Raw genomic sequence first — 27,765 nt, 5'->3', positions numbered from 1 at the left:
AATAAGGCAGAATCAGCAGTATTGGCTGGAAGAATAGATTGGTAATAGAATAGGTTTATGGAGGATCATTAAGCTGTTGAAAAGTTTTTTGAAAAAGGAAGTGATAAATGATCAAGTTTGATTGAGTTTTTGTTCTGATTGTCTAATCATTTTTGTTTCTTTATAGGTGATCTTTTCTTTCTAATTTCTTTTGAAATACTCTGTCTTTGTTGTAATGTAGTTTTGCTATAATGTGTCTAGGCATGGATTGGTTTGTTTATTCTGTTTGGTATTTGGTATATGTTGTGTTTTATCAGTGGGTTCATGTTTTTTTTTTTTCATCAGTTCCAGGGAAATTAAAGTTTTGACCATTTTTTTCTTTGTATACTTGCTCTTGCTCTTCCTCCATTTCTTTATTCTTTCTGAGATTTTTTTTTTTTTTGGTGGGGGCAGTGGCTGGCTGGTATGGGGATCTAAACCCTTGACTTTGACCCTGTGTTCTAACCAACTGAGCTAACCAATGAGCCCTGTTTCTCAGGATAGTTTATTCATATCTGTATCCTAGTTACTAATTATCTCTTTAGCTATGTTTAATCCAATTATCTTTCATTGCTAAAAATTTTATTTCCCTGGTTATTTTTCATAGTTTCTTATTGCTTGCTTATTTTTGTGATTCCATCTTTATGTCTTTAAACATTACGTTGATAGTTATTTTGTACATTTCTTGGTCCAATAATTCCAGTATCTGAATTTCCTGAGATTCTAAATCTGATTGTTGACTCTCACTCATGGTGGCCTATTTCCCTGAGTATTTTGGTGCTCTTTCATTGGTACTTTTTCATTTCATAGTTGATTGCCTGAATAGAGGACACTTTGCTCAAGAGAGGATTTGCATTGGTCTCTGCCAAGGGCAGGGGTCACTAGCCCCTTGGGTCTCTTCCAGATTCCTCAGCTTGATTCAGCTTTCTCAGGTTAGCTCTTATACCTTGCTGTGGCCAACCAAATACTCCAGCTCTCTTCTGCTTTATGGATAAAAACCCCCTGTCACCATTGGTTCAGGGGATGCTCAACTTTTAGCCCATAGGTGCTTTGGTTTCATTTTGTGACTCCTCTTTAAGAGTTATTCCCTGCAAACACATTATCACAATTGTGTTATATGCACGATCTCTTTGTTTCTCTGGAAGCAGACTTCCCATGGGTGACCCTGAGGCCACCTAAGCAGGAATGGGTGGGCACAGAGCCCCAAGGCAGAGAGGCAGTGTGGGAACTTAAAGAACATAGGCAATGTCTTCTTCACAAAGTCAACTTGCTAGAAAACTTGAACTTTTAACATGATTATTGGAGAAATTTGGCCTTGAAGCTCTCATGTTATGAGTTGGCATCTGAAGTTCAATAAGGACTTTACTGAAGACTATTTTGTCCTTCAAGGATTATTCTGAGTCTAAAATGGTGTAATACTGTCACAAAATTCACAGGTGATAAAAATCGACAAGGTTTCTGAAATTTTGTAAGGATGGAGTATATTTCCAGAGCTGCTTATTTTTTTTTTTAAGAATACAGGTTTCTGAGGGAGCCCTACTCTGGGACGTAATGCTTTTTCACAGTCACCATTGCACAGGCTAGGGAGTGATAGAGGATTCAATGAAATTTTTTTGAAGCAATAATAGAAGATGAGAATATAGGCCCAGTAGTGGGATATGGAAAAAAAAAAAAAAAAAAAGGGAACTAGAGGTGTTCACTCAAAGAAAAGAAGATTAAGGAAACTGCTTAATAACTATCTTAAGGAGAGAAGGGAGGAATGGTACTTGCCAGCTGCATTCCACTGAGTGACTTTTGGGAGACATGGACTACTCCTGTTTGCAAACCCTGCTGTGCCTATGAACCGCCACTGGGGTCTCATTAAAATGCAGGTTTTGAATGGCTAGGTCTGGGTGGGGCCCAGGATTCTGCATTTCTAGCAGGCACCCAGGTGGGGCCAGCCCCACTGGTCCTCCCAGTGCGCTTTGAGTAGAGCTGAAGCGGTGCAGACAAGAAGAACCACAGCCAGTGGCGTGGCTTGTCCCCACCAGGCACCAACTGGGGTGGGCAGAGGGCCATTGGCTTAGCTGAGAGGTGGTGGTTTCTCGAGGTCCTTCAGCTCTGTGATTCTAATTTCATGGTGTCAGTGAGGGGTAGGCTTTTGCCAGATATGTTTATTTGATATCTTAGAAACCCACCCATTTCTGTAGAAACTTTACATAATACAAATACATAATAATTAAGTCCAGCCCCTGATAGTAGTTTTTGGGTGAAATGTCAAAGATTTCATTTCTAAGGAAAACTAGGCCCAAAGTTAGGATTTTTACTGTTGCCCAAACAGACGAGAGTTCTGTTAAAACAGATGTGGAAGCAGTTCCAGAATTAAGCCTGGTCCAGTGACAGATGAGTTTGCTGTGCAAGTGTCTGTGATTCAGCACTGCCCTGTTCTGTTCCTGTTAGATTTCTTTGCGTAAGAACTCTGGACAAAACAAAACATTTCCACCACTTTTAAGTTATTTTCAGTTTTTCTAGCCACTTATCTCATGTCTTTTATTTTAAATAATTCAGCTTGGAAGGAATTTATGACTAACTTCATGGTAATCTTACTGTCATAGAAATTCAGAAGTGGTGGATAACAAAGGTCCTAACTATGTCTCTCTTTTCTCTCTTTTGAAATAAAAGAAAAGCAGAGCTTTAATGTTTCATGAATCGGGCATTAGTTTACATTCATACTTCATAAAGACAGTAGGTTAGCCCTTAAATCTATAACATACTCACATACTCATTTATGTAGAGTAAATTTCCACTTTCTTAATTAGTTCCATTGTGATTTTTTTTTTTTTTTTTTTTTTGCTTCATTCATCTGGTGTGTAAAAGATGTTTAAAATATAGCCAAAAATGTATAGGTGGATTTTTAAAGATTTCTGTTGGATTTATTAAAGGGTTTTCTCTTGAAATGCAGTGGCTGCCTTTCATGAAAGAGTTCCTTTTGCACTAAGTTCAAAATGTCTGAGTTCATTTGGCTAAGACAAGTGTATTTGAAATGTATCTATAAGAGTAAGGTTTCTTTTGTTGACAATTTCTCATCATTTAGTAGTTGCTACTTTTTTGCAGAATGTTGAAAATACTTGTGCAAAGCGAACAAATGGTAATGGTGTGGTTCTCTAACAAGAGCTCAGAATTTGACTTTATTCTCCTTCCTATTCCCATTCTTTATGACCTGCTGGTCTATGATAAAAGTGTAGATTTTAAGGCATAGGGTTTCTATTGATAATAGATCTATCTTCTGTGAGTTTACTGCTTACTATTTTACAGCAGCCTGGGGCCTGTGTGTGCTCTTCCCTTTACTCCTCTGAATTCCCTCTGCGTGATACTATATTTATCTGTCAAGTGCTGTCTAGATTGTAACTATATTGCCAATTGCCCACAATATAGGAAAATCATTTCTTCACCTTGTAAGTGGCCATTTATGAAGTTGGGATTGGAAGTCTGGATCAGTATTTTTTCTATAAGCCGCGTGTTACGGTGTCTCTGAGGGAAGTGATATATCTCATGGTATGCGCAAATTTGTAAATCTAAGCCACAACGCAATGTATTTTTCTGGATATAAAAGGGGTTTTTAATATACGATGGTAGCCCAGCTAGATCAGGAACCCTTGTTTTCATTCAGTGGAAACTTACTGAACCTATGCTATGTTCATAGTCAAGGACAACAAAGAGATAGAAGACACAGTTCCTGCCCTCGCTGAGCACAGTCTGAGGGTGGTGGTGTTCACATCAATGGCAGTGTCAGTTCACCACAGCACAGTCAGTGGTACCAGAGCTGAGAGGAGAGTGTGGGGGTCAGGAGTGGCTGTGGAGGAGATGCATGGAGCCCTGGGGGGGTAGGCTCACAGGGAGAAGAGCGCGGGAGAGCTGGAGCCATGAGCCCTGGCATCCTGGTGCTGTGCATGGCATCTTCTGAGGAAAGATCGGTTGCCCAGAGTGGCTAGGGCTCACAGGGAGGTCGTGGGCATTAAGTTTGGAAAGGTCAGGCATTCCCCAAAGGTGTGTGGCCTTGCATTCTACCACCACCACCACCACCCCATCCCAGAGACTTGGACAATTTCCTGGGAGAGCTGAAGAACCACGAAAGAATTTTGAGTAAGGCTGGAGTGCTCAGTAAAGAGTGTTTGGGGAAAAGGAACCTCAGCACATCATATTAGGAGAAGCAGAGAGAGAAGTAACTGGAAGTATCTTGAGAGTCCCAGCTTGAGCTGAAGCCGGCCTTGACCAGCATGAGAAAGCCTGGGGTACTGTTCTACTTTTTAATCTGTACATTAGTTTGGAGGGTTTTTTTAAATTTAAGAAAAGAGAAGAATGCAACAAAAATGGATTATTTTACTATTATGTGGGAAATTGTTTCAATGTGCATGAGCACTTGCATTGTTTGTTTGTTTTTTTGTTTTTTTCAGCTTTTGCGTGTGTTGCTGGCCTGTCACAGGGTGGGTGCTCTTCCTCACACGGGACAGTGTCTCTCCTTCCTTCTGACCCTGGGTTTCAGTTAAGCACAAGACTGGGGAGTCTGTTTGTGCTGAATCCACGCAGCCTCGCCTACAGTAGATTACACACTAGCCTGTTGCCAGGGAAGAAATTGGGGGTGGGGCGGCCTATGAATGCAGCTTCTGAAGAGAAAGACATTGAAAATTATCACATAAAACTGGGCCAAGAAAATACGCCTCACTTAACTAGCATCTTTGGGGACTGAGGTCTTGGGCCTGAGAGAATGTGGTGAAGAGCTGCCGTCTGCTCTTGACTGACTTGACTCTTTTCATTGAAACTCTTCCCACATCCAAGTGTTGGGCACTCCTTGGGGAATTTCCTCCTCTCTGCTTTCGTGGCAGGCAGCTCTGTGGTTTTCTCTCTCTCGTCGCCCTTTTCTGCGTCTGCTCCTTCCTCCCACTCCCTAGGTGTGGCAGGAGTGGGGTAAGCTGATGACCTTTGAGTTAACGAAGTTAATTCTGGGGGAGTGTGCACAGTAGAAGAGAAGCAGGAAGGACATCAGGAAACTGTCCCAGTGTGCCCCATGTGCAGTGACCACCACAGCAGTGAGGGCAGTGCAGGGCAGGAAGAGCAGGCCTCTGAGGCTGGGTGGGCCCCTCAGAAGCGCCTGGAACTCTAGAATGAGCAGGGAGAGCAGCACAGCTCGCTGCTCTGCCGAGGTTGCCCTGCCGCGGAGGCTGTGGGAATGCGGGCTTGGAGCCCAGGACAGCAGGTGAGGAGTGGCCTCAAGGGAACACTCAACTGCCTGATTTTCTCTTAAAGTAACTAGGGCTAAACAGAGAGCAAAGATCATTGGTTAATGCACTCTGGAACAACTGTTTGAAATTAATTTTTTGTTTCATTATTCAGTGCTTCAGTATTTCAGGATTCTAGGCCAAAGTAGCCTATTTGACTATCTAAATAACTTCATCCCTTAATAAATTTATTCTCATGTGCTTAAGTATGGGTTTGTTAATCTATAAACTTTTATTTTCTCCAAAACATCATGTAGTAAGGAGTCCAAAACAGACTTCTGGTAAAATACAAGTATTTCCCCTTTTGGTATTAAAGTAACTCAGAAGCTCTTTTTTCAAAGCTCCTCTAATTTGTCAATTAATTTAAATTATAGGAGTTCTTTATATACTGTAGTTTGGAGTTTAGTGTTTTGTTTTTATCATCTTTTACCTTATAGTATAACAAATATAACTTGCATGTTTATGATCCAAGGGGAAAAAAAAACATGTTCTCTAATCAGCTAGCTTTTTGATTGGCCCAAGGTGAAATGTGTCTCTTTACAGGCAGCCATTTGGCAGCTCTCCGGATGACTTGCTGTGTCCACATCCTGCAGCCGAGTCACCGAGTGATGAGGGAGCACTCCTGGACCAGCTCTACCTGGCCTTGCGGAATTTCGATGGCCTGGAGGAGATTGACAGAGCTTTGGGAATACCTGAATTGGTCAGCCAGGTATGCACAGAGGGGCAGCTGGTGGGAGCTAAGCACTCTGATGGGCATGAAGGTAGCCGTTTTCTTTTGTTTCTAGGTAGTCTGCAGTCTGCTTTTAGAATACTTTTTTTTTTTCTTTTTTTACCTCATGACAGGCTGGCCCTGTTTTCTTCCTCTCCCTTTCCTTGTTAGTCTGATACAAACTTTTGCCCAAGAATGGAAATCACTAAGAATGAGCTTTCCATGTAATTTGGGTTATTGATCAGTAAGGCAAAAACTCAAGTCCAGGTTACCTAGTGCCCCCCCCCCCCCGCCTTGCTGATGGGGAGGGACACGCAAGGAACCCAGAACAGAGAAGCCACAAATGGAACGTTGCTGCTTGATGAGCTAGAACCCTTCCACCTGGGGCCGGTGTGAGCACCTGCAGCCACCACCACCATATCAATCTTCCACCTGTGGGCAGGGATCAGCAGCTGTTTGTGCAAAAGAATACCTTGCACATAAGTTAGCAGAAGTCACTTAGAGGTAGCTGCAGCTCATTAATCATTTTGACCTCTCTGTGGGTTTAGCCCACAGTAATTGCTGGGATATTTAAGTATAGATGGTAATATACAAAAATTAACCAATCTTAGCATATATTTAGCTTTCCTCCTTCTGATTATTAGTTGGTTACTTTAAAAAAGTAATTCTCTGCTTTGAGAGTACTTAATAGCAATGATATATATATTTTTTCTTTTAAAATATATTATTTATTTTTTCCAGATTTATTGAGGTATAATTGACAAATAAAATTGTATGTATTTACATTGTACAATGTGATGTTTTGATATATGTATACAGCAATGATATAAGAAATAACCTAATGTAGCCTCATGAAATGACACAGTACTGTCTGAATCTGGCTTACACAGCTGAGTCTGTGTGCAACAGTGCTTCCTGGTTTACTGTATAAAAAGTAACTCAGAAAAAAAATCACACTCTTCTTACTGTCTTCCACTTTACTCAGCATGAATCATCTTTGTTTCTTATTGCCAAAAAGTACCTTCCAGTGTCCAATCTACTTCTTGCACATGTGATGTGTCATCAGGTCTGTGCGGAAGGTGATGCAGAGTCATTGGAGACTTCTCTGAAGCATTAAAACAGTCTTGTCATAATTCCCATAGGTTAGCAGACATGAGTGGGCGTTAAGACTTGTCAATTCATATCGAAAATAGCAGAATGGAAAGAGATGACTTGATGGTACATGATATAACTTGAAATAAATCAAGAAAGGAAAATGGAGTTCAGATACTTCCTGTGTGCCTGGTGTACTTTGCCTTCAGTGGTAGTTAGAATTTAGCATTCAGTGTTGTTATCCTTGAGTTTGTCTAAGTGACATTTAAAAATGTGATCCTTGGAGTTGCTGAATGACTTGTAATGTTTTTATCAAACTGATGTCATGTCATCATTTAGTAATTTTAGTTTTTCTTTAAAATTTATTTGCATTATTTCTATTTTGTCTCATCAAATATACATCATTATAATATTCTCATATTAAGCTGAATTCCTGAAATATGATTTTTAGGTAGTGTCAGGGAAAATGTAGAGTACAAATGTACTTTGTTTCAACAGAGTTGTGTATTTCCTTTAAAAATAGAAATTACTTAGATTTTGTCTCTGTTAAAGATGGACAAATATTTAAAGTTCTGAGACAGTTTTGTGGATGTAGTTACAGCAGTAATTCAACAATGAATGGCTTCCCTGCTTAGGCTCCATCCACATGTTTAGAATTATCATGGCAAGGGCGGTGGGTCCAGAGCTCTCACAGGTTGACCTGAGGGCTGTGCTGCTCTGAGCCCAGGATTCTAGGGGGCTCCAGGGCTAGACTGTTTTGAGGAAACAGGCCAAAGACAACTTGAGAGATTTTATTGCTGCTGGGGTCTTTCCTTCCTATATACCATCAGGTTTGTAGCAGTTGATTCTAGAAGTAAGAGAAGGAAGAGAACTAGCCGGGTACACCCTTCCCATCTGGGTCATCTGGGGGAAGTCTTGGATTTTCTACACCTGCCCCATTCTGACCCAGGTAGATAGGTTAGCCCTAAGAAGTCAGGAGTGACAAACACATTAACCATGTCTAGTAGGTAATAAGAGGATGGTGGCCAAATGTGGGACATGTAGGACATTCTGGCAGCCGCAGAGAGCAGTTCATAAATAATAGGCAGTGTGTCACACTGGTGAGGAACTCAGGTCCCAAATCACAAAGTGGATTGGAACTCACTGTGTACTGTCTGAATAAGCTTGTTGGAGTTTGCTTCATGTCTCCAAGTCCCAGTTTTGTTATCTGCAAAACAGGGCTAATAGTGGTTGGTACCCCAGTGCTGCTGATCCCAGCTGGGTACCAACGTGGTTGTCTTAATTAAAATGATTTATACAGGTATGACCAATCAATCAACAAACTTACATTTCTAGGGGGTATTCGTGTATGAAAGCCCAGGTCAGTTTTCATGAGTAGGAGGCATTCTAGGTGGTCATGGCCCATGTCTGCACCTGCCCTTGGAAGGAGTGCTGCTGGGAGAGCCTCAACACCTGCTTTTCTCCTGTAACTGGGCCTGTTGAACAAACCGGCATTTTCTAGGAAGAAAAGTGGAGTCAAGCTAAAAGTACCTTTGTTTAGTAAATATAGTATAAAAAGCTTCAGATGTATGACAGTGAGAGACAACAGCCTTGTATTTATTTTGCTGTTTCTAACTGTTTAATTTGTTTGGTATTGGGGCTTTCTCTTCAGAGCCAAGCGGTAGATCCAGAACAGTTCTCAAGTCAGGATTCCAGCATCATGCTGGAGCAGAAGGCCCCTGTTTTCCCACAGCAGTATGCGTCTCAGGCACAAATGGCCCAGGGGAGCTATACTCCTATGCAAGATCCAAACTTTCATACCATGGGACAGCGACCGAGCTATGCCACACTCCGGATGCAGCCCAGACCAGGCCTCAGGCCCACGGGCCTAGTGCAGAACCAGCCAAATCAACTGAGACTTCAGCTTCAGCATCGCCTCCAAGCACAGCAGGTGTGTTCTTTGATGGTACCCAGAAAGTTGAGACGGCGGGGGCAGTGTTGGGTGGCACAGCGAAGATTAATGTGAGATGGCGGCCCAGTAATCCAACAGCATGCAGATATTGGGTTGGGGAGGGTGGTTACTTGGGGAAGGTGATTTCAAGTATAACATACTCTGTTTTAAAAATGTTTCAATACCTATGTGTATGTATTTAGAATCGCCAGCCACTTATGAATCAAATCAGCAACGTTTCAAATGTGAACTTGACTCTGAGGCCTGGAGTACCGACACAGGTAAGGGAACAGATCAGCTTTCATTGTATCCACTTAACTTACTATCATTTCTTCCTCTTTGACAACCTGAGACAAGTAACTTAGTAGGCTGTAAGATCCAAATCAACATACTGAGTCTGTACTGTCACCCTTCTAAACTGCCATTTTTAGTGCCAGGTACAGTCAATTCTTGTTATTTGCAGGAGATGTGTTATATAAAGTTGTCACAAACACTGAATTAGAGAATACTAAACTGTTGTTCTTAGAAGTATAGGGTTAGGTTCCTGCAAGCTTCTGGTCACATTTTCATCATCCAGTCAATACATAACCTTTTTCTATGTGTGTTTCTTTTTAGGAACATCTTATTTAATATATGTACTTTTGATTCATTAACATCGAACTCTTGGCCAGCAGCACTATAATTCCTGTCTGAAGGAAGCTTATCTAACACCTGTGATTTCTCCCTTGGGCATGTCACAGCCTTTCGTGCTTAGGAACACTAGACAACACTTCAGCACTACACATGGGGGCATTTTAAACAGTGAAATCACCAACAAGAAGCATAGTGATGTGAAAAACATGGAACTTGGTTAGGACGTGGCGTTATTAAAGTCAGATCTCCGTACAGTCCAGCCGCAAAAGAAAAAAAAAAAAGCGTTGCCTTGTTCAGCCTCAGCTAGAAATGTGCACGTTGGGCACCTGAAGTTTTTCGCCACTGTGCTCATGTCCATGGGTGACCATGACAAATAAATTTTAGTGAGTAGGTGACTTCACAAACATGGACCTCACCAATAATGAGGACCATCTCTGTCTTCTTAGGACCCGGAAGACTTCCTGACAGCAAGCACTGGGATCCCGTCCCTCCCCTCCCGCTTCCTCATCTCCCTCCTACTCTGTCCCGGCCTCTGTATGTGTTCCTATCACCCTCTCTCCCCCTCCTCGTCCGCCTTTCTTCCTGCCTCTGTTCATCCTTTTCTGAAGTGCTCCGTGTCACCATCTGGCACAGTGATTTGGTTTCTCTTTAGACTTGAATGAAACTCTAAACTGCCATCCTCAAGGTTTATATCTCAGAGTCTTATTGAAAGGAATGTGTTCTTTTGAGTTCCCTTAGTTAGCTGTGTCCTCACAAAATGAGTTAATTGATGTTAAGCATTGAACTTAACCCTGCTAAGTCATAGCAGGGTTTCAGAATAATCATTATACCTGTAGAATGTAGAACCTCACATTCTCAATCACCTGGTGTTCAACTCTAAGTTGTTCCTTCTATGTAATTTTATTTTCCAAATAATTTGGTACAAGACAGTACCATTTGTTATCCTATCTATAATATTCATTTTGTTTTTTAATCTGTGTTTATCCCCAATGTTTTCCTCTGTACGGCTCCCAATTTCAGGCACCTATCAATGCACAGATGCTGGCCCAGAGACAGAGAGAAATCCTGAACCAGCATCTTCGACAGAGACAGATGCATCAGCAACAACAAGTTCAACAACGAACTTTGATGATGAGAGGACAAGGGCTGAACATGACCCCAAGCATGGTGGCTCCTAGTGGTATGCCAGCAACGATGAGCAACCCCCGGATTCCCCAGGCAAATGCACAGCAGTTTCCATTTCCACCAAACTACGGTACTGGAATTAAATCCCCACCACCTTTTACCAGTCCTTTCTACCCAGTATCCCCCAGTTCTGGGTCACAGCTCCTCTCTCACAGCTCTTTGCATGGCTCCCAGATGAATCTGGCTAACCAGGGAATGATAGGAAACCTAGGAGGACAGTTGGGGCCCGTCAGGAGTCCCCAGGTCCAGCACAGTACCTTCCAGGCTCTCAGCTCAGGTACCACCTTTCCTTGGAGTGCAGGCCTTACATTGAGAATGACAGAAGTAGGTGTGTGTGTGTGTGTAGTGTAGTGTATCTGTCATGTGTGTGTGAGTGCGTATGAATGGAACTGTTGATGTCAATGTCTGTGAACACAGGTGCATATATATATATATATATATATTTATATTTGAAAGCCTCTGAGTCTGACTCAAACAAATCAATAGATATAAAGTGTTGAAAGACATATAAATTTAAATATTATAGACATTCTACAACTTTTAAAAATAAAGACTTTAAAGATTATGCTAAATCTTTAATGAAAAGATAATTACTGAGAAGTGCTATTAAAAAAACCACAATGAGAGACTTCTTGTTTTTCTTCATATTGATTTGTTGTTTAATGTCAGTCTTAAGAGGTGAGATGCCAAGTGTGTAATGTGATAAACATTAATATTGGTGTGCATATCATGCTCCATTAATAGTTGAATTACTGATAAAAGTAAGTGCTTACATTAATGTTAACATTCAAAATGACTTTTCTACCCTTTGCCAGAGTTATCTGTAAATAACTGTTAAGTCTTTGTGCTGCCTAAATTCAAGTCTCCTATTTCTTTAAAGAATAGAAAGATAATGTGTGGCTCTTTTTCCTGTGTGATTTTAAACTTTTCTTTTTGCTGCTAATTTAAATATTAGTTAAATATGCATGTTTTATAAGTCTTCTAGAAAAAAAGGTACTTAATGTCATCCCTGAAGTTGCCTCCTTTTCTAAGGAGTTGCCTCCTTTTCTAAGGAGTTGCCTCCTTTGTCTGCTAAAAGTTCTTTCTTTCCTTTTAGTGTAAATACCATTTGCCATGGGGGTGTTAAATGATTTAAGCCATTATATAATGTCTGACAAACCATAAGTGCTCAATAAATATTAGCTGTTATCATTAAAAAAAAAAAATACCATTTGCCTCAACTGAACGAGAAACATAAGTTGAATTTTTTTCTTACTCTTGCTAATCTTGAATAGAACTAAAGTACCACAGAGCCCTTTGTAAGAACAAAATAAGCTATTCATGAATATAGTTACTTATTTTTAAAAATGCATCCGATCTCATCTTGGAATGACTTAAGTTAATTCAATGAAAAATTATTCAAATTTGTTGACTTATGACACATACCTGAACTTTAATTTAAACTTAAACAGTCCAATTATAGTGATATATAAAAACTTTAAAACTCTGACTGTTTTAGATCAAAGATATTTATTTGGCTCATCCTTGATTTGGAGAGGAACTCGAGGAAAAATCTGTATTTTCTCTCTCTGACTCTAGACTTGATGGTTCCTAGGTACCCCTCTAACTACTAGAGAGAATCAAAGTATGGAGATTTTTTTCTTCATGCATTCTTTTAAAAATGTATGTAATTAATCAGCACGCGATCATGTATTTGAAAGTAATTTGGAATGTTCTCTTTTTTCCACCCCCAGTCTCTATGATAAAACTAACACTCTCCTTTGGATTTGATATGTTTTTTAAGGAATAAGTCAGCAACCTGATCCAGGCTTTACTGGGGCCACGACTCCCCAGAGTCCTCTCATGTCGCCCCGGATGGCGCACACCCAGAGCTCCATGATGCAGCAGTCTCAGGCCAACCCCGCCTATCAGGCCCCCTCAGACATAAACGGATGGGCCCAGGGGAACATGGGTGGAAACAGGTAACACCGCCACGTTTCTGTGTCCTTTTGATATAAATGATCACCAGGAAAACTTTCTACAGACTGTAGAAAGTTCTCTTTTCTTTATTTTTCTTAACTTCTTTGCTCAAGCAAGCATTATCAAGTAAACTGCTCAATAAGCCGATTTACTTTTCCTAGGGCAGAAGTCACCAGAATTTACAAAAGCTTAGTAAAATACCTTTTCCTTTGGAGTAAAAGGAACATCTTTAAAAAGATATCACCACACCGATTTACCATAGAAACTGCTGTGGCAGGTGGTGACCTGGACGCCACCCTTCAGCAGTGCATGTGATTAAAACAAACAGAAAGCTCCTCTGATGCAGACACGAAAGTGGGGAGTAGACTTCAACTGTCCCAGGAACATATGAGAGGGAGGAGGGCTTGGTCTCCTTTGCAGCTGCATTGAGCCACCTCTGCTGCTGTCTCAGGCCTCACCAACTACACCCCCTGCTGCCTGTCCTGCCCTGGGTCCTTGCAACGTTGGACTTAACTGCCTGCCTGCCTCTGTTTGCCATTAGGCTCTAACATTTTATTTAATCTTTCCATTATGTTCTAGCATGTTTTCACAACAGTCCCCACCACACTTTGGACAGCAAGCAAACACCAGCATGTACAATAACAATATGAACATCAATGTATCCATGGCGACCAACACAGGTGGCATGAGCAACATGAACCAGATGACCGGACAGATCAGCATGACCTCAGTGACCTCCGTGCCTACGTCAGGGCTGTCCTCCATGGGTCCCGAGCAGGTGAGCCCCAAGGAAGGAAGTCCATTGCCTTCTGTCCGCAGTTTCTTGTCTATTTCTGCATTAAATGTGTATTTCCATATAGCTACCCTCTGCCATCAACACTCATTTATTTTGAAGAGTTTTTTCACCTTATTATCACCTTAGAGAGATTAACAAAAATACTCATTAACTTAAAGAAAACATGAAAGGATTCCTGACTGCTCAAGGATCTTTTGAAATATTTCTTAATTTTCTCATCATTTACATTTTTCTCTTATTTGAGGAATTTTTAGCAATATCTGAAATGAATCTCTAAAAAATGGAAGGGCGAATATGCTTTTTAAGTAGTTTTATTTGGGGTATATAGCTTAAGAACTGATTTTTTTCTAAATGTAAAACCAGATGAAAAGCAAGGGCTATACTATCTGCCATCTGGTTATTTTGAAATGATACTTCACTTATGGAGGGAGACTGACTCAGATAGTCCAGAAACTATTCTTTTTAATCTATGGAATGTGGATGCCATGATTTTTTTTTTGTCAATTTATTTTAATAATTGTTTTGTTGTTAATACTGATTACTAATAATACTAATAATACCAAAATGATTCTACTTATCCCTAAGCACACACCAGCTTCACTAGGTGGCAAAGAGACACAAAACATTTGTGATAGAAGGTAGCCAGCTTGGAATCCAAAAATGTGTGGCTGATTCAGAGGTAAAAATGTAGGTTAATGATTTCAGCATGGTTTTTAGAAGACCTCTTTTTTTTTTGGTAGGTGGCTTGTATGGGGATCTGAACCCATTGGTGTTAAGAGCACCACGCTCTCCCAAATGAGCTAATTGGCCAGCCCCCTGAAGATCTTACTTTTAAAGGCCCCAAAATGCTGATTGTTCTGCTACTGATTCTTTGTAGTTCACAGAGTAAAAATGTAGCAAGGACCCTGAATCTTATTTTATATATGGAGAAACTGAGGCACTGCAAGGTTTAATGACTTTAGCAATAAGTCATGGGTAGCACTGTGAATTTTAATTAGAACATGATTATGAGAATGGTGAAAGATTGAAAAGTTTGATTAGGTCCATTCTGATGTTAGTAAACCACAATTTTTGTGAAAATTTACTAAATGTTACAATGCCTCAGTATTTTATTTTATAAAATGATGATTAATAAAAATGTCAGATAGTACACACGAAAATGTAAAGCCCTTTGCAATTTAAGAAGGCGGTGTGCTTGTAATAGCTTGTACTTCTGTTGTTGAATTGATGGTAGTTAAATGTTTATTTGGATGAATTCAACAGGCATAAATTAAAGAAATACAGATTTTTATCTTTTCAATATAGAAAAACATAGGATTGATGTTGAATTTCCTACAAAAATGGGCCACTAGTGATTCCTGATTTGCTTTGTAAGGAAAGCACAGTGTACAAAGTAATGGGCCACTGGGATGGTCTAGTGTGCATGGTCCTAGTCCAACCTGCCCAGAAACAAATTGATGCACTTTTAATGACACAGCTTGTTTGAAACTTTTGTTTGGATTTAAACCTTTTAAATATCAGACTTAATTTAGAAGCCCAAAAAACACAACTGCAGTGTGTCTTCTGACAAAATCATTCCTCGATTAGCATTTGTACATTTACTTTGTAATTTGTAAAAGAAATGTACAAATGCTAATGAGTAGTTCACTTGGTCAGAATAAACTCACAAAATCCAGCACTGTTCTCGGTATTTATGCCCACTTTTACAAGTAGCAAAGAGGTCAGGCGCCTCTCGGATGACTTCTAAGTCCCAAATGTGAGTCATCGGTCTTAATCTGAACCAGCCAAAAAGTGAACAGGTTATGACATGAATATCTTTCTAGTATAATCATCTCAATTGAATTTGATTTTGTACAGAATACAAATAAAATCTAATTTTGAAGGCAGCTAGTGTAAATATATATTCTCATGTTCCTCTGTACTCCCCCCAAAATACATACATGGGGGAAATAGGTACAAGGGTGAGGCATATTTATGTATTCTCTTTTCCCATGATTATACTTCTAAATACAAAGAAGAGGAACAGTGATGGTTGGTTTTTTTCCAGTACAATTTTGGATGTCCCACTGAACGGAGCCCCTGTCATGTCTTGTCTCCCTCAGGTTAATGATCCTGCTCTGAGGGGAGGCAACCTTTTCCCAAACCAGCTGCCTGGAATGGATATGATTAAGCAGGAGGGAGATGCATCACGGGTAAGAAACAGCAGAGAGATATGTAAAGATGGAAGTAAAGTGAACATGATTATTTTATAGATCAAAATTGGCATGGATATGTTGTCAACCACTCGATTAAAGACAGTTGTAAAATATCTTCTGATTTCATTTGGCATACAAAGTTTTTGTGTGAATAGTTACTTCTTTAAACTCATCTTAATTGAGCTGATGGTGGAATGTGAATTAAGAACACTAAATTTTGCTTGGGAATGATATTATTATAGCAAAGCCAAAAAGAAAGTAGCAAAGAATTAGTAATGTTAAGGCAAACTTTGATTTATTTTTGCTTTTTCTGAATCATAGTTTTAGAAGTTTAGGATACTGGCAAGGAATTAACTTATAATTGCTCTCTTCCTTAATTAAGTCTAAGTGTTTTTCTATATTTCATTGTGTTTAGGTAACAATCTTGGGTATTATTTGTAATATTTGCTTATTATACCTTAAACGCTTGTTCTAAGGAGAGTGTTATTGCTGTGTTCAGCCAAATCTTGAAACCATAGAATAATTAGTACTTAGAGTGCAACTGAAATGTGTGCGTGGCAGCAGATCTGGCACAGGGAGGGCTCTGTGGGTAGTTTGGCACATACGTAATGGGCCTGCGTGGCCCTCTTACAGTAAGGGATGAAACCCTGAGCAGTAGATAGCTCTATTTTAAAAAGTTCTCTGCTAGTGGAGAAAATTGACAGTTGATGTTGAAGTTCCTACAAAAAAGTGGGTCTTGGATGGTTTTGTTAATATTAGTATTCAGGTTTTGAAAGTAATAACATAAATTTGATCCAGATTTGAATAACGTATTGTGTTAATTTTCTCCATGTGGTTTTGCTTTTTAAACACCATAGTCACGAGTGGCAGAGATGCTGGCTGTGGGGGAGTCCTGTAGATGTTACCTTTATATACCCAGATGGTGTGATGCTCAGATGCACAAATGCACAAAAACTCATTTAGGGGTTCACATATTGATATAGTAAGTCAGACAGAAACTGTAAGTCAGACAGAAACTGGAAAGTATTTCATGTTGGTTTAACACTCCCTCAGGGCTGGTGTCTTCCCCCAGTGACCATCCTGTTCTGCCCTTCACTGAGTCTGTATGGGAAGTCAGTGGCCACATAACTCCATGATGGCTTATGTGCAAAAATAGAGGCTTGAAAATTGGGATGCACTTTCCAGAGGAACAATGACATTGCTGATAATTAGGCTCCTACAGAGGACAGCCTGTTTTAATCCAAAGGTACCAGGGAGCTTAACCTCTGAGCCCACCATCTCTCTATGGGAAAAAATGCATTTGGGAGGCTGGGCTCACATTTCCCTCCCTGAATCTACCACAATGAGATTAGATCTCCATCACATACACTTCAGTGTATGTGGCTATGTGCCAGCCTAGGCCAGGGTCCAGCAAAGCAGGTGCTACAAGAAAGCCACTTTGTAGGATAAGGCCCTCGGCAGCACTGTATGGGCCCAGTCTTCACTCCTTTTTCTCAAGAGCCCCAGGAATGGACCCACCTTGTGTCTTTTCTTCTGCTGCCACGTTACCTCCAGGAAGAAAAGACTTACCCACTATAAAGCCAAACATGTGGATGGTCCCATTTCTGCCTTTTAAAAAATTACATAAACAACCAACATGTATTGAGCATTTACTACAAGTCGGATTCTGTAAGAGCTTTATTCAGATTCCCTCATTTAAACCACACTGTGACCATGTGGTGGAACCACTGTTTTGAGAGTTTAACGACTTAGCCAAGGTTTCACTCCAGGAAGTGAACCCAGGCAGGCTGACCCCCAAATGTGCGTTCTTAACCCCCGCACCCTCCTGCCCACTTTCCCAAAGGGAACACGGAGCTTTTGTGAGATTTTTCTAAGGATTTTATGCAGGTAGCATTGGAGAAGGCCAAAAAGGAATTTCCTTTCTTGGTGCCATTCTCTTCTCTCCTTTTACTTAGATCCTGAAGGGAGGAGAAAAATATTCAGATACCGTGGGACAGATGGTAAAGGTTCAGCTACTTATCGAGAAGAGTCCGCAGCCTCAGGCACTGGGATACTTAATCTGAAGAGGGAGGAACCTCATAGATATTTCAGGCTCCCCAACGTTTTCAGATGAGGAGACTGAATCTCAGAGGATTAGACAGTTCATGCAAAGCTGCACAGCTAGCATGTGGTAGAACTATGAATGAAGACTTCGGGAACCGGTGACCAAGACCGACTCAACCAAGGGAGAAGGCGGCTGCTGGGAGGGAGGGGAGGGCACCTGCTGAGCAGAACCAAGGTGGTTACCTTCACCTACTCCCAGGTGCCCACTCAGCCCCAAATAGAAAGGTGAGCATTAGAAGCTCAAACAGCAACTATCAGTAAGTATAGGATGTTCTCTCTCTCCATTGAAAGTGCCTTTCAGGATCCATGCTGAGAATTCCCTCTGTTATTGTCTAGCCCAGGCCACTTACATCCTTCCCACTTTCTCTCTGGTTTTTCCAGTCTCCTCTTAAGTGTGGCTCATCCATATGTTCATGCTCATCGTTAAGGCCAGAGAACAGTCCGTCATAGACACACTTGTTTCCTTCAGAGAATAATACGTACAGTATATCCCTTCTAATCCATGAGTGATAACTGGAAGTCACTTTGCATTTGTCACCATCCCACTTATGTGTGTCCAGACAGCGATTCAGGCATCTGCATCCTTGTGTTTCTATAACACGCTCTGCTGCTATTATGAATCAAGGAACTCTTTGAGAATTTTTATTGGTAATCTGGTTCTACTTGTTGAATTAGGAACCACTGTGATCCATTATTAATTGACTCTGTGTTCCATTTATCTTGCTTTAAGAAAAACTGGTATATACAACTAGACTTGACAAAAAAACTATTAGAGAAGGGTAGTTATTTTACTTAACCAAAAGATTCTTTGTTTTTATAAGACACATAAACATATAAAACATACTTAAAGTATTCCTTTATATTTTACATGTATTAAAATAGGTTAAAATTGAGTTTACTGCTCAGCAGCACGGCTCTTATGTAAAGAAAATACAATTGCAATTAGTTGATGGTTAGTGGTGATGACATTCACCAAGCACTTCTTATGTCCCAGAAACTAACTATGTAAACACTTTACATACATGATTTTATTTAATCCTCACACCAGCCTTAAGATGTATTAAGTACAGCAAGGTCAAATGACTCCCCGCCCCCTAAAGTGACGCAGCCAGGAGGCCACCCCAAGCAATGTGGTTCCAGAAGATGCCTGGTGTTCTTTTTCACCAAACTGGTTCTGGCCAGTAGCTGGTCCCTGTGAAGGGACACCACCTGAAGGTTTTAAGCCTCGTACATTTAATAGAATATGAATGTGTTTCAGTCAAATTTTCTTTCTAGACTAACTGGAAAATTGAGGGGTTTTTTCATATTTTAGTCAGCACCATGGAATATTTTCATGTGAAATCATGTAAGTGACACAAGTTAAAGAATAAATATATATTCAGCTTTGTGTTATAAAGTACATTCAATGTTCTTCTCTAAGAAGAAATAATCACAGGTATTTTTATTCTTTTAAGCTAATTTTTTAAGCTTAGAAGAATTGTGAGCAGGGCTAATGTAATTCCACCTTTGCCCATTAGAACCCATGATCTGGCAGTAGTTTCCCCAGCACTCTCTTTGGAAGGTGCTAAGGTGAAATAGATTATTTGGGGCTGTGTCTAATTCTGCGTCTAACTTCTAAATCCCAGAGGTAATTGGTATGTGTTCCTACAGCACCCTGTATTTCCCCTCCCAGAACTGAGATTACATTGTTATTTAATCGCCTGCTTTGCTTGCTTAGCAATCTTTGTGATAGCAGTGACCAGGAATGCCTTGTTGAGGTTATATCCCCAGCACCTGGCACAAAATAGATGCTCAATTAATATTTACCAAATGAATGAAAACTTTTGGAGGGAAGATAGTCAATAGCCAGAGAACATCATTGACAGATATACTTGCACCAACCAAGGAAAAGCCTCAACATAGCTCTTGCTCACTACAATCCTTGGTATTCAGTCATTTGAATTGTCAGCACACAGCAGCCAGAAACTAGCAAGAACACCCCTGAAGTTAAAACTAAGGTGTGGGGCTGGCCCATGGCTCACTTGGGAGAGAGTGGTGCTGACAACACCAAGTCAAGGGTTAAGATCCCCTTACCAGTCACCTTTTAAAAAAAAAAAAAAATAGGTGTATTTAGTTTGCTGAAGCCAGGGAGAACACACCCATAAAATCTTAGAAGTATCTCATAAGGAAGAATCAAGAGGGACATTTTATAGGAGGTGGGTTTGTACGGGATGGATCTGAAGAAGGATTAGGAAGTAGTGGCCCCTTCTGGATCAGATGCTGCCAAAAAGCAAGAGCAATTCAGCAAGTAAGTACCTCAGTGATCTTTGTTGAGAAGGTGGGAGAAATGAAATTGGGCTAGGGGTGTCATTGGTTAGGGAGCAGCAGTCACTCAGGAGAGGTTGATATCTGTTTGCAGACTATGTCTTGCAAGAAATAGCATGTAGGGTCTGTTGGACTCATCCTCGTTCCTTTGGAAGCATTGTGTCCGGTTAGGAATGGCACCACATGCAGCCTTCGTGCTTTGTATTCTTTAAAACAGTCAATTTTAGGGCCAGCCTGTGGCTCACTTGGGAGAGCGTGGTGCTGACAACACCAAGTCAAGGGTTAAGATTCCCTTACCGGTCATCTTTTAAAATTAAAAAAAATTTTTTTAAAAGGTCAATTTTTCAGTTTTTGCTTTGATGTTTTTGTGATGGTCTTTATGATGGTTTTATCAAAAACTGAAGAGATGTTTTACAACTTCCTGTTTGTTTGTTTTCCTGCAGAAATACTGCTGACACTGAAGGTAGCTGCTTGCTTCTTTCTTCAGCTGACCGGGCTCACTTACTCAAAACACTTACCAGTCTGGAGAGCTGTATCTATTTGTTTTGACCCAACTTACCTGCCAGTCAGTTCTGCCAGAGCAAGATCAGCAGACAGGCCTGGGCCCAGGCTCCCAGGGTGGAGTCCACTCGGCTGTTGCAGGAGGCGCTGCCTCTTCTCTTGACGGTCTGAAGCTCGCATCCAGACAGTCGCTCAGTCTGTTCACTGCATTCACCTTAGTGCAACTTAGATCTCTCCTGCAAAGTAAATGTTGACAGGCAAATTTCATACCCATGTCAGATTGAATGTATTTAAATGTATGTATTTAAAGAGAACCATGCTCTTGTTCTGTTCCTGTTCAGTTCCAGACACTGGTTTCTTGCTCTGTTTTCCCTGGCTAATCAGTCTAGTACAAAAGATTAACATTTCATCTGGGGAAAAGAAACGAATTAAACAAAGGTGTTTTAAACTAAAGCCTGCATTTGGGACAGAAGCAGGGCAGACACCATGGACAGCGATATATGTACAGACGCACCCAATAAGAGAAGACCAATAAAGTCATAATTGTATCTTTGTAGAAATCTCTAAAGACCATGTTGGAATGAGTTTCCAGTTATTAAACAGATGAAAAGGAGCCTGTGAGAGGGCTGTGAATATTAACAAGTAGTTTTTTCTTTTTCTTTTTTAAAATCAAACTAGTTCACCTAAATCAAAAATCAAGAAGAAATATTTTTCATTTCTAAATTAAGTTCCCTTTAAATGGATCAGACAGCTAGAATTAGCATCTCCTTGTCCGCTCTATCCCAAATTTTCCCTTCCCCTCTCTGCCTTCTCCCCGTCCTCACTACTTTCATTGATTTTTTTAAAAAACAATATAAGCTACAGAAACCAGGTAAGCCCTTTATTTCCTTAAATGTTTTGCCAGCCACTTACCAATTGCTAACTATTGAATTTCAGAAAAACTCATTTACTGGCAAGGAGAGCAGCAAAATTAGGACTTGTTACCAATCAAGCTAAGGACACCTGCTTTGGAAGCATGTTTATTCTGTTCCCCAGCAACTCTGGCCTCCAAAACGGGAAGAAATACTAGTGTGTTTAAATTGACAGCAGATATCACGACAGATTTAACCTCTGCCATGTGTTTTTTATTTTGTTTTTTAGCAATGCTGACTAAGCTGAAGTTTTGTAAGGTACATAAAATCCAATTTATATGTAAACAAGCAATAATTTAAGTTGAGAACTTAAGTGTTCTAATTGTATAATTTTTGTGAGGTATACATATTGTGGAATTGACTCAAAAATGAGGTACTTCAGTATTAAATTAGATATCTTCATAGCAATGTCTCCTAAAGGTGTTTTGTAAAGGATATCAATGCCTTGATTAGACCTAATTTGTAGACTTAAGACTTTTTATTTTCTAAACCTTGTGATTCTGCTCATAAATCATTTATCTAACCTATATGATATGCAGCCACTGTAGGAACCAATTTTTGATTTTTATATGTTTATATTCTTTCTTAACGAACCTTAGAAAGACTACATGTTACTAAGCAGGTCACTTTTATGGTTGTTTTTCTTGCCCACTCTGGTAGGGGAATAATCTTTTATTAATTGGCATCAGTTTCAGATAACTGCAATACCAAGAAACTGATGAGCTTTTTGGAACTCTTTCTCCCCAACCCCTAATACACATACTTTCTTACCTAAATTTCAAAATGATATCTTTTTGATGTCTAAAAAGCAAAGCATTTTATAATATCTCACTAGCTGGGCTTTTTAGGAACAGAGAAGTTTTTCCTTGAGATTTGATTGTTTTGTTTATTTGTGGCAGGGTGAAAAATGTACAAACTGCCCCTATTTATATTTATATCTCTCTCTATATGTACAGATTATAGAAATATAGAAAGAGATATAGCCCAAAGATAAATGGTAAGTAGATGGTCTGAAAGTGTTGCTCCATACTAAAGAAACTTTCTGGAAATTTGCATTTTGGTATTTTTTTCCTCTTGAGAGGGATCTCAATACAGGGAGGTGGCCAAGGAACAGCACTTCTCGGTGGCCACCAGTTCATGTCCCCTCAGAAGGCTGTACTTTCTCCACCAAACCACTGGGTTGCCCAACTGTGATGGGAAAAAACAAGCAGATGTTGGCCCAGAACTCCAGGACCTCATCAGTGGCATGAGTCTCGTGTAGTACACAATTTAATGTGACCAGTTTTAAGTTTTAGAAATATGTGAATTAAAATGACTTTAACTTCATACAGCACAAAAGAGAAATGGAGTTTAAACTAGATTTGCTTATTTTTAAGTCCTTTTTCCCTAGAACACCGTCCAAAAATATTGTTTATCCATCTGCCCTTTAATGTCCGCCTTTAACTGTGTTTTAATGTTAATCCCAATTCAGACAAATCTGCAATCCTGTGATACTGGTAATTTAGAATAATTCGTGATCACTACTGTTTTGAAGGAAAAGAGATTATAAATTCTCTTACAGTCCAGATCAGGTAATGGATTTTTGTTTTACATCTAATTAGAAGAAGAGTGAAGGAATCCTCTGATCATATTGATCACTGTAGAAGCAAAAGCCAAATCAGTTCCCTTCGTTATCAGTATTTCTCATGCTGTACACAATAAATTTGTTAGACGGGGTACTTGGTTTTTGTCTAATAGAACAAATAATCAGTGTTTTACTTATATTACTAAATGTGAAAAACATAATGTGAAAAGTATGCATACATTAACTTGGTTGTAAAACTCATTTAAGTGTTCATGTAATGTGGTAAGTTTAAAAAGTGAAGTGAGCTGTTTTACTACAATGAATTCGTTTGACTCAAAGATTAAAATGCCCCTCCTCCCACGTGTATCTCTTACGGCCTGTAATAATTGAAAGCAATGTTTTTGCAGTTTATATGATGCAATTTTTAATCTGTGTTTAAAAATGGAGTTCATATGGGCTTAACACATGAAATGGGTGGCACAGATCCACTTGCAGAACCCAAAGATACACAATCAATTTTGAAATGCAACTTAAGCCATTAATTGTTGGTGTGAGTTTAAAATTTTCTAGTGTTTGTATGGTAGTGTGCTGCCTAAGAGCAAAGCATTCTCTGCACAAAAGAAAATTACTGTAGTGGCTTCGATTTTAATTAGAATTTTCTCCCTGGTGTTTCTTTATAGACTAAAACAAAATCTTTTAAGTTTCTTACTACAGGTAAAAGCTATGTGCAAGAACCTCAAAATGCTAAAATCTAGCATAATGCCTTAGATCTGTTTTTAAGTCTTGTATATTCCTACATAGCTGTCCTATGTATTATATTTGTATAGTGAATTGTGTACAATTTTTGAATAAGTGCATCATCACTTAACCTTTATGTTGTTGAATAGTGATGATGATACATTTCTTCAAACATTTAACTGTCATTTTCTTTTCTTTCGTCATTTGTGAGTTTTATTTGTACAGTTCCTCATGAAGTTGCATCTGAGATGTGTGTATATGAAAAGATTATACAAGGGTAAAATTAAGCAATATATTAACTATGGTCCTTCAGGAGAAAGCTTACAGTGTTTCAGGTTGTGATTTATTTTCAAAACGGAGTTGACTCGGAACATTACTTTGTTCACCTGCATTGATGTTTGTATTTCTAGTGTGAGCAGTTTATGCAAAGGTAGATATATTCAAAGAAATTTTAAATACATTTATGCAAGTTAATATTGCTTTGCTGATGCTATTTGCTTATTTGATGTTAAATAATGCTATTGTAAATAAAGAATTCTGTTGTTATTGCATCATTTAATAAATTTTAATGCCTTCGGGTTTTACATGGCTTTAGAGATTTTAATGTGGTTATATTGTATCTTCCTTCATAATTTCATTTAAATTTAAAATACCTTACTTGTAATTTAATAATTTCTTACATTTATGTGATAGTTGACATTATTCACAGCACTTTAATATTTGATTCTCCCAATAACCAACTTTATAGGTTTTCAATTTAAAGTCAAGAAGGTGTGTCTTGTTTAAGATTATCTAAAACGTTAATAACAAATAGGTCAAATCTAGTTCCACTGAGTCCTAAATGATGTTACTGGTCTCTTCACCACACTGTTCCACCTCCCATTCCCCAATCTCCAAAAACATTTATGAGAATAATGTGGACTTCTGACTTGCTTATCAAGGTTATATATTACATATTAGAATATTCATAATGGTTTCATAGATTGGTTTGCTAACGGTTGATAAACAGTGCAAGTACAATACGTAAAACCAAGGTCATAAACCATATGAAATACTAGTAAATACCATCTGGAATTGTTTTTTAAAAATACCACAACCAAAATGAGTGATTAGAAAAATCTGTCCATGCTATTAACTATACTAACAGACTAAAGGAAAGAAAAAACGTGATTAATTTAATAGATGTTTTTTGATAAATTTGTGTAGGAGAAATTTCAGCTCTCATTCATAAGACACTCTCTAGGAAAAATAAATGTCGTAGCTTATTTAAGTTAAGGTTATCTGATGCAATCCCATTGAGACATCATACTTAATGGTGAACTATTAAAAGTATTAATTAAAGTCAACAAAACAAGGAGGCCCACAACTAATGCAGGAAATGAAGTATTAATACTGGAATTAGGGCCAGCCCGTGGCTCACTCGGGAGAGTGTGGTGCTGATAATACCAAGGCCATGGATTCAGATCCCCTATAGGGATGGCTGGTTAGCTCACTGGGTGAGCGTGGTGCTGACAACACCAAGTCAAGGGTTAAGATCCCCTTACCGGTCATCTTTATATATATATAAAAAAAATACTGGAATAAAAGAAAGATTTTCAGCCAGTTGGCTATTTACAGGGAAAACCCAATAAATCAGAGTTGTGACCGACTCTTGGAATGGATAAAAAAGTCTGCTAGAATATACAAATATCAATACTGTCTATGCACACTAATTTTTAAATTTTTAATGTATTTAACTATTTTAATGTAATTTTTAAATGTACATTTTAAATATTCCCATTCACAATAACAAAGTAATAATGCTTATAAAATAGAATTACACCTAACCTGAAGTGTGAAAGACCTTTATGAAGGAAATTATAAGATTTTACTAAAATACGAAATGAGAAAATGGAGAACTGCCATGAACCCCGAAAGACCCAGTATTATAAAACCATCCATTTCTCCCCTAAATTCATTACAATTCCAATTAAAATCCAAAAAGTAAAATGCATTCGGAAGATAAAATGTACAATAACGGATGAGAAAAATTTTTTGGCATAATACTTTTTTTTTGCTTATGAATATTCATGAGATACAAAGTTGGATGAGAAACTCTGAAGAAGAAAAAGAGGTGAGACTTCTTTGTTTTGGGCAGCTGGCTGGTATGGGATCTAAACCTTTGACCGTGGTGTTATCAGCACCGTTCTCTAACCAAGTGAGCTAACCAGCCCAGATGTGGGACTTAAAACAACAAAATATAACTTATTAATTAGTGTAAAATACTTATACAGAAATGGATAAATATATCAGAACAATAGAAAAGAGCCAGGGACATAGCTGCATAAATGTTAATTATACATGAAATACAAATATTTAAATATAAATATTAAAAATATGGAAATTATGTTTTTAATCCTAGGAATCAGTTCTTAAGAAAATGGTGTTGGACAATTGGTCCCATTCGGGGCAAATACCAAGTTAACTTCCTATCCCACAATATTAACAAATGCCAAACAGATTAGGGGGCTAAACATAACAAAACATAAAATTATTAAAAGGATATGTTTACATTTTTGGAAAAGTGAAGGCATTTTTTTTTTGGCTTCTGGCCAGTACAGGGATTGAACCCTCAACCTTGGCATCAACACCATGCTCTAACCAACTGAGCTAACTGGCCAGCCCCAAAGGTATTCTTTAAAAGACAAAACCAAAAGTTATTAAAAGGATAAGTGGATATAACTATATAAAAATATTCTACAAAAAAGTTAAATTTGAAGACTCAGCAAACATCATGTGTAATGAATATTAAGAACATAAAGTTTATAAAAATGAGAAATGGGAAAATGAGCAAAAAACTAAGGACAGATAGTTAACAAAAGTGAAAAATGGCTAATAAAATATAAGGTGTTCAGCATCAGTAGAAATCAATAGATACAAACAGAAACAATAAGGTACCATCCTTTATTCATCCATTTGGCAAAAAATTAAGAGTTTAGAAATAGCCATGAATACCTCCACCAACTGCAGTGGAAACAAATCCTTTGGCATACAGAGTAAATGTGTAAGTTTGGTAAGAGTGGTTTTCGAATTTTGGGTAGAATTCATCACTGAAGTCATGTGGCTGGAGTTGTCTGGCCTCCAGTTTAATTGTTCAAAATGTCTCTTCTTTTTAAATCTGCCCCGTGTTATTCCACTTACTGCATATTTGAATTTTTCCCCCTAGTTTGTGCTTGCTTTGGGTTTTCTGCTGGAGTTTTTTCCTGACCTTGAAAATGTGTAAATAGTTCATCAATTTCAACCTTTGTTTTTTAAGATACGTACTTCAAGGCTATAAATTTTCCTCTGTTTACTGCTTTAGCAGCATCCCACACATTCTCTCTGCTTATTCTCTCAGTTAAAATCTATTATGGTTTGGGGTTTTCCTTATTTCTGTCAATTATTGTTTCTTGTATCCATTCAGAAGCTTATTAGGAGCATATACATTTCTTCAAGATAAACTGACCCTTTTATTATATAATGCCCCACTTTATCTCTGGTATTCCTCCTTGTCTTGTTTTCTTTGTCTGATATGGATACAGGCACACCAAAGCTGAATTAGTTTTGCATGCTATACGTTTATTCACCTTTTAACTTTCAACCTTGTCAACATGTATGTGGTTCCTTACTAATTTTTTTTAACCTGTCTATCAGTTACTGAGAGAGAGGTGTTAATTTCTCTTTCTCCCTTTAATTGTATTTTCTGCTTTCGTATTTTGAAATATCCCTGTTAGGCACATAGACATATATGTTATATGTCCTGATAAATTGACCCCTTGATTACTTGTTTAGAGATCAGAAAATGAGGGAGCATGACACGTAAGAATCTGGGGAGAGGAATGCTCCATTTGGAA

The 27,765-nt window shown here is 38.8% G+C and overlaps 1 protein-coding gene across 2 annotated transcripts in view; it reads left to right on the top strand.

Moving 5' to 3' along the window:
* NCOA2 (nuclear receptor coactivator 2) overlaps positions 1–24,374 on the top strand; it is a 271,528-nt gene extending 247,154 nt beyond the window's left edge. For both annotated transcript variants that reach the window (XM_063079237.1, XM_063079236.1), the window contains 8 exons: positions 5,817–5,982; positions 8,726–9,004; positions 9,208–9,285; positions 10,658–10,892; positions 12,606–12,783; positions 13,361–13,559; positions 15,680–15,769; positions 20,623–24,374. In XM_063079237.1, the coding sequence (XP_062935307.1) occupies positions 5,817–5,982; positions 8,726–9,004; positions 9,208–9,285; positions 10,658–10,892; positions 12,606–12,783; positions 13,361–13,559; positions 15,680–15,769; positions 20,623–20,634 (1,237 nt within the window). In that variant the 3' untranslated portion in view covers positions 20,635–24,374. The remainder of the gene's footprint in view (positions 1–5,816; positions 5,983–8,725; positions 9,005–9,207; positions 9,286–10,657; positions 10,893–12,605; positions 12,784–13,360; positions 13,560–15,679; positions 15,770–20,622) is intronic.
* Positions 24,375–27,765: the final 3,391 nt, after the last annotated feature.

The sequence above is a fragment of the Cynocephalus volans genome, chromosome 15 (assembly GCF_027409185.1).
Source record: "Cynocephalus volans isolate mCynVol1 chromosome 15, mCynVol1.pri, whole genome shotgun sequence".
Classification (NCBI taxonomy): domain Eukaryota; kingdom Metazoa; phylum Chordata; class Mammalia; order Dermoptera; family Cynocephalidae; genus Cynocephalus; species Cynocephalus volans.
Note: the sequence above shows the minus strand (reverse complement) of the source record. Positions and strands in the feature narration are given on the sequence as shown.